Source organism: Trachemys scripta, chromosome 2, assembly GCF_013100865.1.
Source record: "Trachemys scripta elegans isolate TJP31775 chromosome 2, CAS_Tse_1.0, whole genome shotgun sequence".
Classification (NCBI taxonomy): Eukaryota; Metazoa; Chordata; order Testudines; family Emydidae; genus Trachemys; species Trachemys scripta.
The window spans coordinates 114,583,996-114,601,000 of record NC_048299.1 but is presented as its reverse complement, the minus strand read 5'-3'; the positions used below and the strand labels follow the sequence as shown (position 1 = coordinate 114,601,000).

The 17,005-nt window shown below is 41.5% G+C and overlaps 1 protein-coding gene across 2 annotated transcripts in view; it reads right to left on the bottom strand.

Annotated features, from left to right (window-relative positions):
* Positions 1–17,005, bottom strand: part of ELP2 (elongator acetyltransferase complex subunit 2) — a gene marked incomplete in the record, with an annotated part of 113,662 nt that overhangs the window by 22,115 nt on the left and 74,542 nt on the right. For both annotated transcript variants that reach the window (XM_034761460.1, XM_034761462.1), the window contains 2 exon segments: positions 15,770–15,827; positions 15,983–16,078. In XM_034761460.1, the coding sequence (XP_034617351.1) occupies positions 15,770–15,827; positions 15,983–16,078 (154 nt within the window).

Genomic DNA, 17,005 nt, shown 5'->3' with positions numbered 1-17,005 from the left:
TTCTTCAGATGCATATGTATGGGCTACATTCTATAGTCATAGGGTTCTGCTGTCATCTACATTTCTTTATTACTGATTATCTTGTTAGCGCACATATTATTTTAATCCTTTCTTTCTAAACAATATTTTTTATTATTTGTATTATACTAGTGATAAGAGGCCTCAGTGAGGATGTAAGCATAAGCTGCCTAATTAGCAGCAGCTGTTTTCCTCAAAGCAAAATTCAGATGGTCAACAAAATGTTTGTTAAAGATTAAGCCTCATTTGATAAAAATACAAATTAAAAAGAGAAAAAGCTGGGAACTTTGTCCTTCTATAGAAAGGACATATAAAGTGTAGCATGCATAGCTCCAAAAAGTCACCCTTGTCTTCCTAGCATTAATATGACTGTGTTCCATTCAAATATAAGATATCCCCAAATCCCCCGTTATTCTGGACACTTAGATGTTTAATAACATGTTTTGCATTCTTCTCCTCTGAAGAAAAACAATGATTTTATTTCAGCACTTTCCCCTGCAAATGGATGATTGTTTCCCTAGAGCTGTCCAAATTTTGAGCACCGGGCTCTTTCAATGGCATTGCTTATAGAATAATGTGGCTCCCTGACTTTAAAGTAGGTATTATGACAAAACTGCCACTGAAATAAAACAGGTTTGTTTTTTAAAAACGATCATAAAGCATGATTAAGGTGGCAAATGTATATGGCAAGCAGGTGCAGCCACTAACTCTCTGGGAAGTTGTTGATGCAGTTCTTGGTTTTGAAAAGCTAGGGAAACCCTGCTCTACAGACTCTAAGCTGGAGAGATTCAATTGAGAGTGGTGAGAGATGAGGGTGGGTGTACTCAAGTATGGCATTCTTGCATCTCTCCAAGATGTCATCTTGTGCTCTAAAATCTAAGCTTTGTTTTCAAACAAGTATCTAACTGTCATGATTGCAAATAAAATCCTGTAAATTTGAACCGAGTGTAACACAGAATCATAGAAGATTAGTGTTGGAAGAGACCTCAGGAGGTCATCTAGTCCAACCCCCTCCTCAAAACAGGACCAATCCCAACTAAATCATCCCAGCCAGGGCTTTGTTAAGCTGGGCCTTAAAAACCTCTACGGATGGAGATTCCACCACCTCCCTAGGTAACCTATTCCAGTGCTTCACCAGCATCCTAGTGAAATAGTTTTTCCTAATATCCAACCTAGACCTTCCCAACTGCAACTTGAGACCATTGCTCCTTGCTCTGTCATCTGCCACCACTGAGAACAGCCTAGCTCCATTCTCTTTGGAACCTCCTTCAGGTAGTTGAAGGCTGCTATCAAATCCCCCCTCACTCTTCTCTTCTGCAGACTAAATAAGCCCAGTTCCCTCAGCCTCTCCTTGTAAGTCATGTGCCCCAACCCCCTGATCATTTTCATTGCCCTCCGCTGGACTCTCTCCAATTTCTCCACGTCCCTTCTGTAATGGGGGGACCAAAATTGGACACAATACTCCAGATGTGGCCTCACCAGTGCCGAATAGAGGCTAATAATCACTTCCCTCGATTTGCTAACAATGCTTCTACTAATGCAGCCCAATATGCCGTTAGCCTTCTTGGCAACAAGAGCACATTGTTGACTCACATCCAGCTTCTCGTCCACTGTAACCAGCCCAGGTCTTTTTCTGCAGAACTGCCGCTTAGCCAGTCAGTCCCCAACCTGTAGCAGTGCATGGGATTCTTCTGTCTGAAGTGCAGGACTCTGCACTTGTCCTTGTTGAATCTCATCAGATTTCTTGTGGCCCAATCCTCTAATTTGTCTAGGTCCCTCTGGACCCTATCCCTACCCTCCAGCGTATCTACCTCTCCCCCCAGCTTAGTGTCACCCACGAACTTGCTGAGGGTGCAATCCGTCCCATCATCCATATCATTAATGAAGATATTGAACAAAACCGGCCCCAGGACCGACCCCCAGGACACTCCACTTGATACCGGCTGCCAACTAGACATCGAGCCATTGATCACTACCCATTGAGCCCGACAATCTAGCTAGCTTTCTATCCACCTTATAGTCCATTCATCCAATCCGTACTTCTTTAACTTGCTGGCAAGAATACTGTGGGAGACCATATCAAAAGCTTGCTAAAGTCAAAGTATATCATGTCCACCGCTTTCCCCATATCCACAGAGCCAGTTATCTCATCATAGAAGGCAATCAGGTTGGTGAGGCATGACTTGCCCTTGGTGAATATATGTTGACTGTTCCTCATCACCTTCCTTTCCTCCAAGTGCTTCAAAATGGATTCCTTGAGGACCTGCTCCATGATTTTTCCATGGACTGAGGTGAGGCTGACCAGTCTGTAATTCCTCGGATTCTCCTTCTTCCCTTTTTAAAAGATGGGTACTATATTCGCCTTTTTCCAATCATCCAGGACCTCCTTCAATTGCCATGAGTTTTCAAAGATAATGGCCAATGGTTCTGCAATCACATCAGTCAACTCCCTCAGCACCCTCGGATGCACTGCATTCAGCCCCATGGACTTGTGCATGCCCAGCTTTTCTAAATAGTCCTTAACTTGTTCTTTCACCACTGGGGCTGCTCACCTCCTCCCCGTATTGTGCTGCCCAGTGCAGAAGTCTGGGAGCTGACCTTGTCTGTGAAGACCAAGGCAAAAAAAACATTGAGTACTTCAGCTTTTTCCACATCATGGAAATGCCTCCCCCATTCAGTAAGGGTCCCACACTTTCCCTGACCTTCTTCTTGTTGCTAACATACCTGTAGAAACCTTTCTGGTTACCCTTCATATCACTTGCTAGCTGCAACTCCAATTGTGCTTTGGCTTTCATGATTACACCCCTGCATGCTCGAGCAATATTTTTATACTCCTCTCTAGTTATCTGTCCAAGTTTCCACTTCTTGTAAGCTTCCTTTTTGTGTTTAAGCTCACCTAAGATTTCACTGTTAAGCCAAGCTGGTCGCCTGCCATATTTGCTATTCTTTCTGCACATCTGAGTTTGCAGTGAGGCTGAAACAAATGCTTGGAGGTATGAACTTCCCAGTTTGCCTTCAATGATCAAATGTCATCATTTAACTATATCACGACTAATTAATTCATTTTGCACCATGAGTGAGTGATGCTTAGCACCACTTATTTTTTCCCCAATTAAGAAGGAGCCAAACCCCAGGAGGCCAGCAGAACACAAACAGCATACATGTGCATATATTCAAACATAATCAATCTACTATGGATAGCATCTGAAACGGGTGGGGTGTGATGGGGTGTGTACTCCACAGAGTTCCTTAATGAGTTAATGTGGGCCTGAGAGGCCAATTATGTTACCTGGCTGCACCTGGAGGGAGAGAGAGGCTTAACTGATCATGAAGCCCAGCTGGGCAGGAGCAATCTGGTTAGCATAAAGAGAGAATGTTCCAACCAGAAAGTGGCTGAATGGCTGAAATGTAAGATACAAGGTGGTGGTGGGGGAAGAGAGAGAAGAAAGAGTAGAAGCTGGCTCAGATGATGGCATAGGCAAAAAAGCAAAGCTGAGAAAAGAAATAAGCCACAATGTTATGATCACTAGCCATGGAAATAAGAATAGGTGACACTAATCCTGTGAAAGTAGCTGACAGAATTAAAAATATATAGGGCATATAGTAAGAGCCAGAAGGTTGCAAGATGGGGATCTTTTAGTTGAATGTAAAAATAAAGAGCAGGCTCATGAATACTGCTAAAAACTAAAATTTTAGGGAAAGTTAAAATAACGTGCCAGCTACCAGAGTATTTGACAGAAACCAAGGAAGTAACATATGGGACACCACTGGAACTGACTGATAAGAAGATAACAAAAAGCACAGGAGAAAACAGAGTGTTAGTAAGTGAATGTCTAATTAGTAAGGCTGCGATTTAGTCACAAAAGTCACGGAATCCATAACTTCCAAAGACCTCCATGACTTCAGCCAGTGCTGGCCTCTGCTGTCTGTGGAGGCAGGGAGCTGAGAGGTACCCCCACAGCTCCCAGCCACCACAGGTGGCAGGGGGAACCCCACATCTCAGCCACCATGGGTGGCAAGGGGGATCTGCCATTCCCAGCTGCCATGGGGAATCATAGAATATCAGGGTTGGAAGGGACCTCAGTCCAACCCCCTGCTCAAAGCAGGACCAATCCCCAGACAGATTTTTGCCCCCGATCCCTAAATGGCCCCCTCAAGGATTGAACTCACAACCCTGGGTTTAGCAGGCCAATGTTTAAACCACTGAGCTATCCCTCCCCCCCCCCAACGGGTGGCCGAGGGGACCCCAGCAGCTCCCAGCCACAGCAGGAGGGGACCCTGGAGCTCCCAGGCCCCACCTCCCCACAGACTACCCATTTTGTCCTGGGTATTTTTAGTAAAAGTGAAGGTCAGGTCACTGGCTTCTGTTAATTTTTCATTATTGCCCGTGACCTTTCTGTGACTTTTACTAAAAATATCTGTGACAAAAACTTAGCCTTAATAATTAGTAAGAGAGGAGGAGAAAACAAACCATCAAACCATCAACAGCTGCACTGATTACATTTAAGGGAAGGACTCTTCCTTAAGGTATCAGATATTTAGAATCAAGTCCATATATCCCACCAACCCTAAGGTGTTATATGTTCCAATGGTAAGGGTATGTTGCAAATGTTTGTAGAGGGCAAACGAGTTGCAGTAAACGTGAGGGGTAAGCATCCCTATGAAAACTATATAGAAGGGGTGGAGGTCGGTGCAGTGACTCGGTGCAGTGACTGTGGTGGAAGTCTCTGATGGGCATACAGAGGGACACATTGTGGCGAGACAAGCTAAAGATATACAAAAGATGAAGACTGTTAACATATCTTATGCAGAAGCTGAAAAGACATCAGGCAAAAAAGGAAAAGAAAAGCAGCCCAGAAAAAGGGGAACTGCAGATACAGCCTCATTTTATAAAGAATATGATAAACATTGCAGAAGAAACAAGCAATAATATATTAGTAGTGAAAAAGGGAGGATTATTGCATTTATGATAGAAGTGACAAACTGTGCATCAGAAACAAGGGAAAAATCAGAAAAAAATGAAAATGAAAAGCAAGGAAAGTGGAAAAATTCTTGTGTGTTAGTAATCTGTCAATGGATCATATTCATGCAATCCTGAATGAGGGTAATGGTGAAATATGACTAGTATAGGAATCACAGTCTTCTGTTGGAATCTACACAATTTGATAGCACATGGTCAAGAACTAAAAGAAAATATACTGGAAATAAGAACTAAACCAGATACTGTATCCAGGAAACATGGTTGGTTGGAAAACTTTTTAAAATTCCAGGGTATATTGCCTTTAGGCAAAACTGAAAGCTACGTACAGGAGGAGGTGTTTGTACTTTCATTAGGGAAAGATTAAACTACATAGAAGTAAGTCTTGAATATAGTGCTGTTGAGATCCCAATGCAGAAGAGAAATATTTCTTTAAGGATTTATAATACCTATAACCTCTGTGGGAAATTAGAAAGTTCAGAATCACAAGAAACAGTGAAGAATGGTAAAAGACCATGTATTACATGAGGTGATCTAAATAGTCATAATAATTTATGGGAAGTAGGACAACTGATCGTAATGGCACATGCCTAGAAAGATTTAATAGACAAAAACAATCTACAGGTTTTAACTGATGGCACCCCAACTAGATTTAATGCACCAGATGGTAGGTTTTCTTGCTTAGACCTGGGAATAACAACAGCAGTTATTGCAAGCAAATGCAACTGGGAAATATATATGGAAGGAGGAATGGGGAGTGATCATTTTCCTTTACTTTTCAAGGACAAGGTAAGGCTGGAGGTAATGAAAAATTACCCACCTAGAATTTTCAGAAAGCTAACTGGGAGCTTTTCACAATTAAAATATACTGAATCTGTGAATGATCACTGTGTGAGCAATATACAAAAACCTGTAGGAGAACACTTCAACCTCCCTGGCCACACAATAGCAGATGTAAAGGTTGCCATCTTACAGCAAAAAAACTTCAGGACCAGACTCCAAAGAGAAACTGCTGAGCTCCAGTTCATTTGCAAATTTGACACCATCAGATCAGGATTAAACAAAGACTGTGAATGGCTATCCAACTACAGAAACAGTTTCTCCTCCCTTGGTGTTCACACCTCAACTGCTAGCAGAGCACCTCACCCTCCCTGATTGAACTAACCTCGTTATCTCCACACTGATATATACCTGCCTCTAGAGATTTCCATTACTTGCATCTGAAGAAGTGAGGTTCTTACCCACGAAAGCTTATGCTCCCAATACTTCTGTTAGTCTCAAAGGTGCCACAGGACCCTCTGTTGCTTTTTACAGATTCAGACTAACACGGCTACCCCTCTGATACTTGACACTGTGTGAGCGTTGACACAGAAAATTTCAATGACAACGTAATAAAGATAATAGCAGCAGCTACTATAGCCATATCTAAGATATTAAAATACCCCAAAACTAAAAACTCACTTCCATGGTGGAATGAGGAGTGTGAAATGTCAGTTAAAAAATAAAGCTTATAAGAAAGCAAAAATTTACTATGAACAGTGAAGATCTAATGAAGTATAAAAGAAGTAAGGCAATATCACAAAGCATTGTAACAAAATCAAAGAAAGTTGGAGGAAGTATTGTGGAAGGTTAAATAAAGATATCAAAGCATCAGAAATATACCAGAAAATCAGAATTAAGGAATGGAATTCAGAATAAGAGAAGTTACATCTCAGGTTTTATTGGAACTGACAAAATAGTTAAAAGTTCTGATAATGAGAAAGCAGAAATTTTAGAAGAAACTTTGAATGGTGAGTAATGATGAAAATCAAAGTGCAGTTTGCCTCTAGATTAAAATAATTCATTGAAGATCTATAATGTAGTTGGGGAAAACATGAAGCTACTATATTGAGTACAAGTTTTATAATATGCAGGCACTATAGAAAGCTATTGATATAAGCAAAACTACGTACCCAGGCAAAGATAAAATCTGCAATATAGTGACTGCAGGGAGAGAAAGTCTACAGTCAGTATCCCAGGCACTAAATGGTGGACATATCTGGAAGGCTGGAGCAAGCATCTGTGGCTGATGCAACACAAGGTCTAGAAATTATTTGTTGGACTTGTTTGTTGAACTCTGTAACCCTGAAAAGGGTGGGGACTAAATGGTGACCTGGCCAGAGGGCCAAGTTACCAGAAGAAAGACTATCGCAGAGCAAGCAACGAGCAGGCACCCAATGCAGTGAGATTTATATTCCTCAACCTAGATGCAAGACGACGCACTAGTGGCGAGTGGGCAAGCCTCCTACAATTGGGCTTAGTTTGTGGAAGGAGCTTGGAAGTGTAAAGGAGCTACATTTTCAACAGAATATGCACACAACTCATTTTGCCCTGGCACTGCATAATAAACAAAACTCTTGCGCACAGGGAAAATTGTGTGACTTTCAAAGTTTGCAGTAATCACTCTTATGAAATTAGTTCACGTACTGCTGAAGTAAGCAATCAAGAACTTTCAAATATATGACACAGGATATACATATATATATATATACACATTTCTGAAAACATTTTGGTGTTAATTGCAAAAGTGCTTCAGGGTGCAATAGTTCAAGCAGACAGTATTTACACAAAACTGCTGCATACTAATTCTATATTGCAATTTTCCAAAAAGATTAGTATAAATTTTAAATTGTATCATCTCTCAGAATGTGTCACATTCTTTATATGGCAGTTAGGTTGTGCAATCACTTCTGTAGATTTTTTTTATAGTAATATTATCTAGTCAATTAAATATTTATGAAAATTCAACATTAATTTTTTCAAATTCTGGTGATGGAGTTAAAGCTTGAATATTTGGCACAGAAATGCAGGTGACAAGCAAGCTATTTTTAGCAGACTAGTTCCTAACATGGTTTTCCAGCTGCTACGGCCACATGCAATCTACATTATGTGATTTAATGTTGCTTTTAAGATTAATGCTGTGCAATAAAATTGAAAGCCAAGAATATTTTATATCCTACTGCCTATTTATCAAATAATGAGAATTTGCAAACAGGGGCCGCTAAAGGAGTTTTGAGAGGGAGTTTGGGAGGGGGGCGAGAGACACTTGCCATTCTTTAAGACCTTTACACTAAACTATAATCAAAACTTTGTGATTTAAACAAAAACCCTTTCATTAACCTAGGTAGCTGAAGGAGAGAATGCAGGCAGAAGCCCAGTAGCAGAGTGGGGGCTATCCTGTTTATTGCGCTCAGTGTAGCATGTATGATTACCTGCCCTGTGGGCGGGTGGTGTCTGTGTGCATTCAGTGCAAGGAGCTCCTGGCCCTCAGAGACCGCTTATGGGCTTTGGAGGCCAGGGTTGCGGAACTGGAGGAGCTAAGGGAGGCAGAGAGGTATGTTGATGAGGCTTTCCGGGACACTGTAAATTTGTCCCACCTCCGGTCAGACAGCCCCAGCACTGTTAAGGAGGATGAAAGGCTCAGGGAAGGAGAGCAGTCAATGGGAGCAAAGGGAAACCTTCCCGTAGTTGGGCCCTCCTTCCAGGTGATGTTGGGGTATCCTTTCGCACTGAGGGTACCTCTCTGGGGGAGGGAACTCCAGTCATTAGGAAAAGGCAGGTATTGGGAGAGTCGATCATTAGAAACATAGATAGCTGGGTTTGTGATGACCGAGAGAACCGTATGGTGACTTGCCTGCCTGGTGCGAAGGTTGCGGATCTCTCGAGGCATCTAGATAGACTTATGTGTCATGCTGGGCAGGAGCCAGTGGTCGTGGTACATGTAGGTACCAATGACATAGGGAAGGGTAGGAGAGATGTCCTGGAGGCCAAATTTAGGCTGCTAGGAAAGAGACTGAAATCCAGGACCTCTATGGTGGCATTCTCAGAAATGCTTCCAGTTCCACGCGCAGGGCCAGGTAGGCAGGCAGAGCTTCAGAGTCTCAATGTGTGGATGAGATGATGGTGTAGAGAGGAGGGGTTAAGATTTATTAGGAACTGGGGAAACTTTTGGGATAGAGGGAGCCTAAAGGATGGGCTCCACTTAAACCAAAGTGGATCCAGACTGCTGGCACTTAACATTAAAAAGGTTGCAGAGCAGTTTTTAAGTTTTAAGAGATGGGGGAAAGCCAATTGCTGCAGAGGAGCACGTGGACTGGACAGAGACTTCTCTTGGAGGAGAGTCTATTGATAGAGATTCTCTAGGTTTTAGTCAGGAGGAGAGAATGGAAGAGGATAAAGTATGGGCCAGATCAGATGAGAAACATTCACATAAAAAAGAATCTGACACATCAGAAAAGGGCAGACAAATAAACAGTGACAAGTTTTTAAAGTGCTTGTACACAAATGCTAGAAGTCTAAACAATAAGATGGGTGAACTAGAGTGCCTCATGTTAAAGGAGGATATTGATATAATAGGCATCACAGAAACCTGGTGGAGTGAGGACAATCATTCCGGGGTACAAAATATACCAGAAGGACAGAACAGGTCATGTGGGCGGGGGAGGGAGTGGCACTATATGTGAAACAAAATGTAGAATCAAATGAAGTAAAAATCTTAAATGAATCTACATGTTCCATAGAATCTCTATGGATAGTAATTCCATGCTCTAATAAGAATATAACAGAAGGGATCTATTATCGACCACCTGACCAGGACAGTGATATTGACGATAAAATGCTAAGGGAGATTAGAGAGGCTACCAAAATAAAGAACTCAGTAATAGTGGGGGATTTCAATTATCCCCATATTGACTGGGTACATGTCACCTCAGGACGAAATGCAGAGAGAAAATTTCTCAATACACCTCTACCCCGATATAATGCGACCCAATATAACATGAATTCGGATATAACGTGGTAAAGCAGCGCTCCAGGGGGGCGGGGCTGCGTGCTCTGGTGGATCAAAGCAAGTTCAATATAACGCGGTTTCACCCACAACGCGGTAAGATTTTTTGGCTCCCGAGGACAGCATTCTATCAGGGTAGAGGTGTACTTTAAATGGCTGCTTCTTGGAGCAACTGGTACAGGAACCCACAAGGGAGAGGCAATTCTTGATTTAGTCTTGAGTGGAGCACAGGATCTGGTCCAAGAGGTAACTGTAACGGGACCACTTGAAAATAGTGACCATAATATAATAACATTTAACATTCCTGTTGTGGGAAGAACACCTCACCAGCCCAACACTGTGGCATTTAATTTCAGAAAGGGGAACTATGCAAAAATGAGGAGGTTAGTTAAACAGAAATTAAAAGGTACAGTGACTAGAGTGAAATCCCTGCAAGCTGCCTGGACACTTTTCAAAGACACCATAATAGAAGCCCAACTTAAATGTATACCCCAAATTAAAAAACACAGTAAATGAACTAAAAAAGAGCCACTGTGGCTTAACAACCATGTAAAAGCAGCAGTGAGAGATAAAAAGGCATCTTTTAAAAAGTGGAAGTCAAATCCTAGTGAGGTAAATAGAAAGGAGCATAAACACTGCCAAATTAAGTGTAAAAATGTAATAAGAAAAGCCAAAAAGGAGTTTGAAGAACATCTAGTCAAAAACTCCAATGATGGTAATAAAATGTTTTTTAAGTACATCAGAAGCAGGAAGCCTGCTTGTAGCGGGGAGGTCACCCCGCTCCTGCCCGGAGGGGTTAAAAGCAGTCCTGGAGAGGGCTGTGGCTGGGGAAAGGCTGATTGGGGAAGCAGCCACAGCCGAGGCCATGCCCCAGTCAGGCCACAGCTGGCCCTATAAAAGGGCTGTGAGCCAGGAGCTCAAGAGGACACTCTCTCTCTCGCTTCTCTGAGAGAGAAGGACCTGGCTGCCTGGGAAGCTGACGAGGGTACCTAGGGTGGAGCAGTGCTGGGTAAGGGCAGAGGGAGCTGGAGAGTTCCAGCTTAGCAAACCCCCAGGCTGCAGGCCGAGTTAAGGGCCCACAAAGGGTACTGGGGCTGCAGAGGGGCAGCCCAGAGATAAGCAGAGGCAGCTGGCCCCTCGCCGATGATGAATGGTTTACAGACTGCGGTCTGCCCCAGGGACCAGGGGCTCAACAATGATTGGCAGTAGCCACTGAGACGAGGTGGGGATAAAGGGTTGGGGGTTCCCCTGGGAGACCCAGAGTGAGGGGATACTACGGTGGGCAGAACCCCTGGGCAAAGGGTGCCGGGATCCGGGAGGGACACAGGGCCAGCGGAAGGCGAGATATCAGCCAGCCTGCAGAGGGTGCTCTGGGCTGGAAAGAGCTGATTCCTAGGATGACCAGCAGGAGGCACCACGCCAGTGAGTCGTTGCCCCGCCACACTACTAAACAACCAGTGGGGCCCCTGGACGATCGAGATACAAAAGGAGCACTTAAAGATGATAAAGTCATTGCGGAGAAACTAAATTAATTCTTTGCTTCAGTCTTCACGGCTGAGGATGTTAGGGAGATTCCCAAACCTGAGCCGTCCTTTGTAGGTGACAAATCTGAGAAATTGTCACAGATTGAAGTGTCACTAGAGGAGGTTTTGGAATTAATAACAGTAACAAGTCATCGGGACCAGATGGCATTCACCCAAGAGTTCTGAAGGAACCCAAATGTGAAATTGCGAAACTATTAACTATGGTTTGTAATCTGTCCTTTAAATCAGCTTCTGTACCCAATGACTGGAAGATAGCTAATGTAACGCCAATATCTAAAAAGGGCTCTAGAGGTGATCCCAGCAATTACAGACCGGTAAGTCTAACGTCAGTACCGGGCAAATTAATTGAAACAATAGTAAAGAATAAAATTGTCAGACACGTAAAAGAACATAAATTGTTGCGTAAAAATCAACATGGTTTCTGTAAAGGGAAATCATGTCTTACTAATCTATTAGAGTTCTTTGAAGGGGTCAACAAATATATGGACACAGGGGATCCAGTGGACATAGTGTACTTAGATTTCCAGAAAGCCTTTGACAAGGTTCCTCACCAAAGGCTCTTACGTAAATTAAGTTGTCATGGGATAAGAGGGAAGATCCTTTCATAGATTGAGAACTGGTTAAAAGACAGGGAACAAAGGGTAGGAATAAATGGTAAATTTTCAGAATGGAGAGGGGTAACTAGTGGTGTTCCCCAAGGGTCAGTCCTCGGACCAATCCTATTCAACTTATTCATAAATGATCTGGAGAAAGGGGTAAAACAGTGAGGTGGCAAAGTTTGCAGATGATACTAAACTGCTCAAGATAGTTAAGACCAAAGCAGACTGTGAAGAACTTCAAAAAGATCTCACAAAACTAAGTGACTGGGCAACAAAATGGCAAATGAAATTTCATGTGGATAAATGTAAAGTAATGCACACTGGAAAGAATAACCCCAACTATACATACAATAAGATGGGGGGCTAATTTAGCTACAACTAATCAGGAAAGAGATCTTGGATTCATCGTGAATAGTTCTCTGAAGACGTCCACGCAGTGTGCAGCGGCAGTCAAAAAAGCAAACAGGATGTTAGGAATCATTCAAAAAGGGATAGAGAATAAGATGGAGAATATCTTATTGCCCTTATATAAATCCATGGTACGCCCACATCTTGAATATTGCATACATATGTGGTCTCCTCATCTCAAAAAAGATATACTGGCATTAGAAAAGGTTCGGAGAAGGGCAACTAAAATGATTAGGGGTTTGGAAATGGTCCCATATGGGCAGAGATTAAAGAGGCTAGGACTTTTCAACTTGGAAAAGAGGAGACTAAGGGGGGATATGATAGAGGTATAGAAAATCATGAGTGGTGTGGAGAAAGTGAATAAGGAAAAGTTATTTACTTGTTCCCATAATATAAGAACTAGGGGCCATCAAATGAAATTAATGGGCAGCAGGTTTAAAACAAATAAAAGGAAGTTCTTCTTCACACAGCGCACAGTCAACCTATAGAACTCCTTGCCTGAGGAGGTTGTGAAGGCTAGGACTATAACAGGGTTTAAAAGAGAACTAGATAAATTCATGGAGGTTAAGTCCATTAATGGTTATTAGCCAGGATGGGTAAGGAATGGTGTCCCTAGCTTCTGTTTGTCAGGGGGTGGAGATGGATGGCAGGAGAAAGATCACTTGATCATTACCTGTTAGGTTCACTCCCTCTGGGGCACCTGGCATTGGCCACTGTCGGTAGACAAGATACTGGGCTGGATGGACCTTTGGTCTGACCCAGTATGGCCATTCTTATGTTCTTAAGAGTCTCTTTAAAAAGATTCAGTATCTCTAAAAATACAGGGCAATCAATTAGATTAAATATGCCACCCACAACCCCACCCCTAAAATGTAATATAGTTATGATTTCAAGTAATGTGGATCACAAAAATGTCAAAGTTGCATTACTGCATAAGAATACAAAATACTGGATATACTGAAATGCAGCTAGACTTCTCCCCCACACTTTTAACTGGTTCCCCCAAGGCAGGGGAGAATAAATGGTCAATATTGAACTTTAACTTTCTAAAATAAGAAAAAATATGAACACTTTAATCTTGGACACACAAAGATGGTAGATCAATACAAGCAGAATCCCAAGGACCTTTTGATGTGAATTATGGGCCATTCGTAGGATGGGCAAGAGAGCATGGGAAGACCATTGGCACGATGATAGGCTCCAACAGAGGGGGGAATCCCATCAATCACCTTGAAAAAGAATCTTGAGTGGGTCTGTTTTACAGTAAATTAGCCACTAGAGCTTGGAGCACACTCTATGAGCTGAAGTCAATACCATCAGGAAAAATGAATCTCCTTGTGTCAGATTGTGGCCCTCAGAGCATCCCAGTGCCAGAAGATAAAGGGCTCCCTGGTATCTAGCAGTGAGTTTCAGCTGACCTGACCAGCCCAGTATATCCCAACTCATTGTTGTCATAATCTGTATTTATAAGCTGTAATGTAAAGTATCATATACAAACTAGTAACACAATGTTCCCGAACATCATGGAGTGGTGTACACATACAGGGTGTGTACAAAGAATTATGTGCTAGAATTATGTTCTGAAAATGTGTTCAGCTAGCAATGGGTAAGCTCAGTCTGCCCTAGACAAAGGAATGTGTATTTGTTTGTCTGATCAGCAGGGTTCTCAAGCAGAGACAATGAAGGTACATTTGCATACAAGATAAACAAAGCTATCAATGAACAAGTGGGAGGAAAAGGCAGCACGGTATTAAAGAGAGGCTTTCTCTGGGCTTACTTTTCAAAGAATACATTTCAAAAGTTTACTGGACTACAAAAAGGAGGGGAGATAACCCCTATTTTATCCTTCACCTGAGGTGACAAAGAAACCAAAACACTCTGTACTCTCTGAAGGATCCAGGTTAAAAAACTGGTCAGCCATGCTGGAAGAAAGACTGGAAAGAAAAATGTCTTTGAAGCAAAGACTAGTTTGTTGAATTTTAGTCTTAGATGTATATTTTTATTTTTGTTTCTTCATAAACATTTCTATCCTTATTCCTTATACTTGGTTTCACTTACTTATGTCCTTTTGTTAATAAACTTGTTTTACTTTTAACATAAACCAACTTTGATTGAAGAGGAGGATTTGTCTCTTTAAAGGAGCAGCAGGCTTGGTAAGTTTTGTGAATGCTACAGTAAGAGGAGTTGAGCACTGCAGAGAAAGATATCTCTGGGGAACTCAGGAACTGGGGTTCACTGATTGTTACCTGCTAGGCAAGATTTGGACTGGCAGAGCATCTTGAAGAGTTTGCTGATAAGGCAGACATGCTGGTGTGTCTGCTTAGCAGCAAAGCTCCTCTTACTGTGGCTAAAAGGGATAAAGTGGCTCACAGTTCTGGGAATTCCAGCTGTCACACAGATGCATACAGATCTATGCAGCAGGGGTATTTATTTGAAACAATTGCTTGATTTCAGTTTCCTTACAAACTGGACTGAGTTTGGTGGTGTTCTTGTTCAGACTTGCTCAATTATAAGGTTTACTCTGATCAGAATGAAGCGCAATAGAATGTTGTGGTCCCACTGGATTCACCCATTCTCCCAGGTTTGGGTTTTTTAAGCGAGTGAAACCCTTTTCAGTCATTTTATGAAATTTCAAAACACCATTAATACCAAGAACACATATTTTTGGCATTTTAGGAACAAAAAAATTCCAATATATGCTTTATTTTTTTATTTATTGTGTGTATTACTTTTGCCCAAATGGTTTATATTAGTTGGCATGACTATATTACGTGAAAACACTTCTCATGATTTATGTTTATTGTAAATGCTCTGTTCTCTGTTGCCATATAATCCTGGAGAAAAAAGTTTCAATGGATCAGAAAGATCTGTGTTTGCATAAGTGCATTTATGGCTGGGAATATAGTACAGGTTTTCTACAGCTTCTGAACACTGCTTCTGACTATCATTCTAGGCTGCTGATATAAGCCCTTTAGTCTTAATGTGTCTTAATATCAATGTTTTAATAGGATGCAGGTCACAGGGGGCTTTTTAATAGGAGGGTTCAAAAGTGTTAAGCCCTACATGAAGCTGACAAGGAGCTATACTTGAATGCTATGCTACAGACATACCACCTTGAGAGACATGGAAATAGCTTATTTAAAAGTATATCAGTTCCTATTTATCCAGTTCAAACTTGTATACTGACCCATATTAAAAAGTTTCTTACAACCTACATACTGAGCATGCACAACATCAAAACAACTAGCAAATGAATGAATAAGAGCACTGGATATTAAGAACATAACATATTACTGCAATGGATGCCTTATAAACATTTATAATAATACTGTGTACAAGACTACAGGAATCTGTTACAAGAGCTTCTAAGACATTTTGTAACATTTCTATAACTTACAGCTTTTGAACTTCAGGCCATAATGTATTCTGCAACAAATGATCTTCTGTGGGAGGTTCTACAAGACATATGCATACATTTTATTCAAATTTAGTATAGTGTTTTTCTTTACCAGTTAATCTCTCTGTCCCAAAGAGTAACACCCAAAAAACCTCATTCTAGTAATGAATGCAACTATTAATTCACATAAAATACCCTTTTTATGTTGCATACCTGTAAGGATGAGGGGTTGAAAGTAAATCTGATGATACTGATTCGAAACACTATTAAACTTTTCTTCCTCATCAGCTGGTTGAGCTGCCATATCACCTGTTCAAAATAAATATTTAATTCAGCCACAGAGAAAATACTTGACCTGAAAATTTGGTTACATATAAGTAAAGAGATCCTATTAGTTTTAGGACAGAAAGTATTTAGATGAAGATGCGTCTATTTCAGTAATATCCTACTATGCAAATTAGGAACTAGTTATCTAATATAAGTTCAAGTATCTAATGTACATCTAGAGAAGTAGGGGGAAAAAACTTTGTCAGACAAATATATAGTATGAAATGGAAAACTTCTTACTTGATTATTTTCTTTCTGGGACTGACCTCTCCCTGGATTAGAGGCATTTGGTCTGTCTCTCTCTTACAAAGACTCTGAGGCAGTTCAGACTCATCCACAAACTCCAGGAGTTGGCCATGTGCTTCTCCCCGTGCACCAGAGGAGTATTTTCAAAGATGTGTGGAAACACTACAGCCAAGATTTTAAAAATGGGTGCCTAAAGTTAGCCTTGTAAATCTATATTTAGGACCTAAACAAGGGGTTAACTTTCAAAGGTGCCAAACCCTGCACTTCCCATGAACTTAAATGTGAGCTGCTGGGTGCTCAGCACTTAAATACAGTAGGTGCCTAAAGGTAAAGTAAATTAGTAAATTAAAATTCAACTGTTAATCTGACCCTAAAGAGGCCACTGAAAAGATACCCAAAGAACTTATCAGGTGGGGCATACTCAGGGAGAGATCAGTCTCAGAAAGGATGCTATCAAGTAATAAATTTTCAATTCTGGATGATGACTTCTCCAGAGAAGATATCTGGCATACAGAAAGCACTAAGAAAAAATATATAAGCAGGGAGGAAAAATGAGGCAGAACAGAAAAGAAAGGTTCCCCCTTCCCTCAAATCACTACCACTTATCTCTTTTCAGACAACCACTCTGGGACATCTTCATGGTGAAAGATGCTTTGGCAGAGT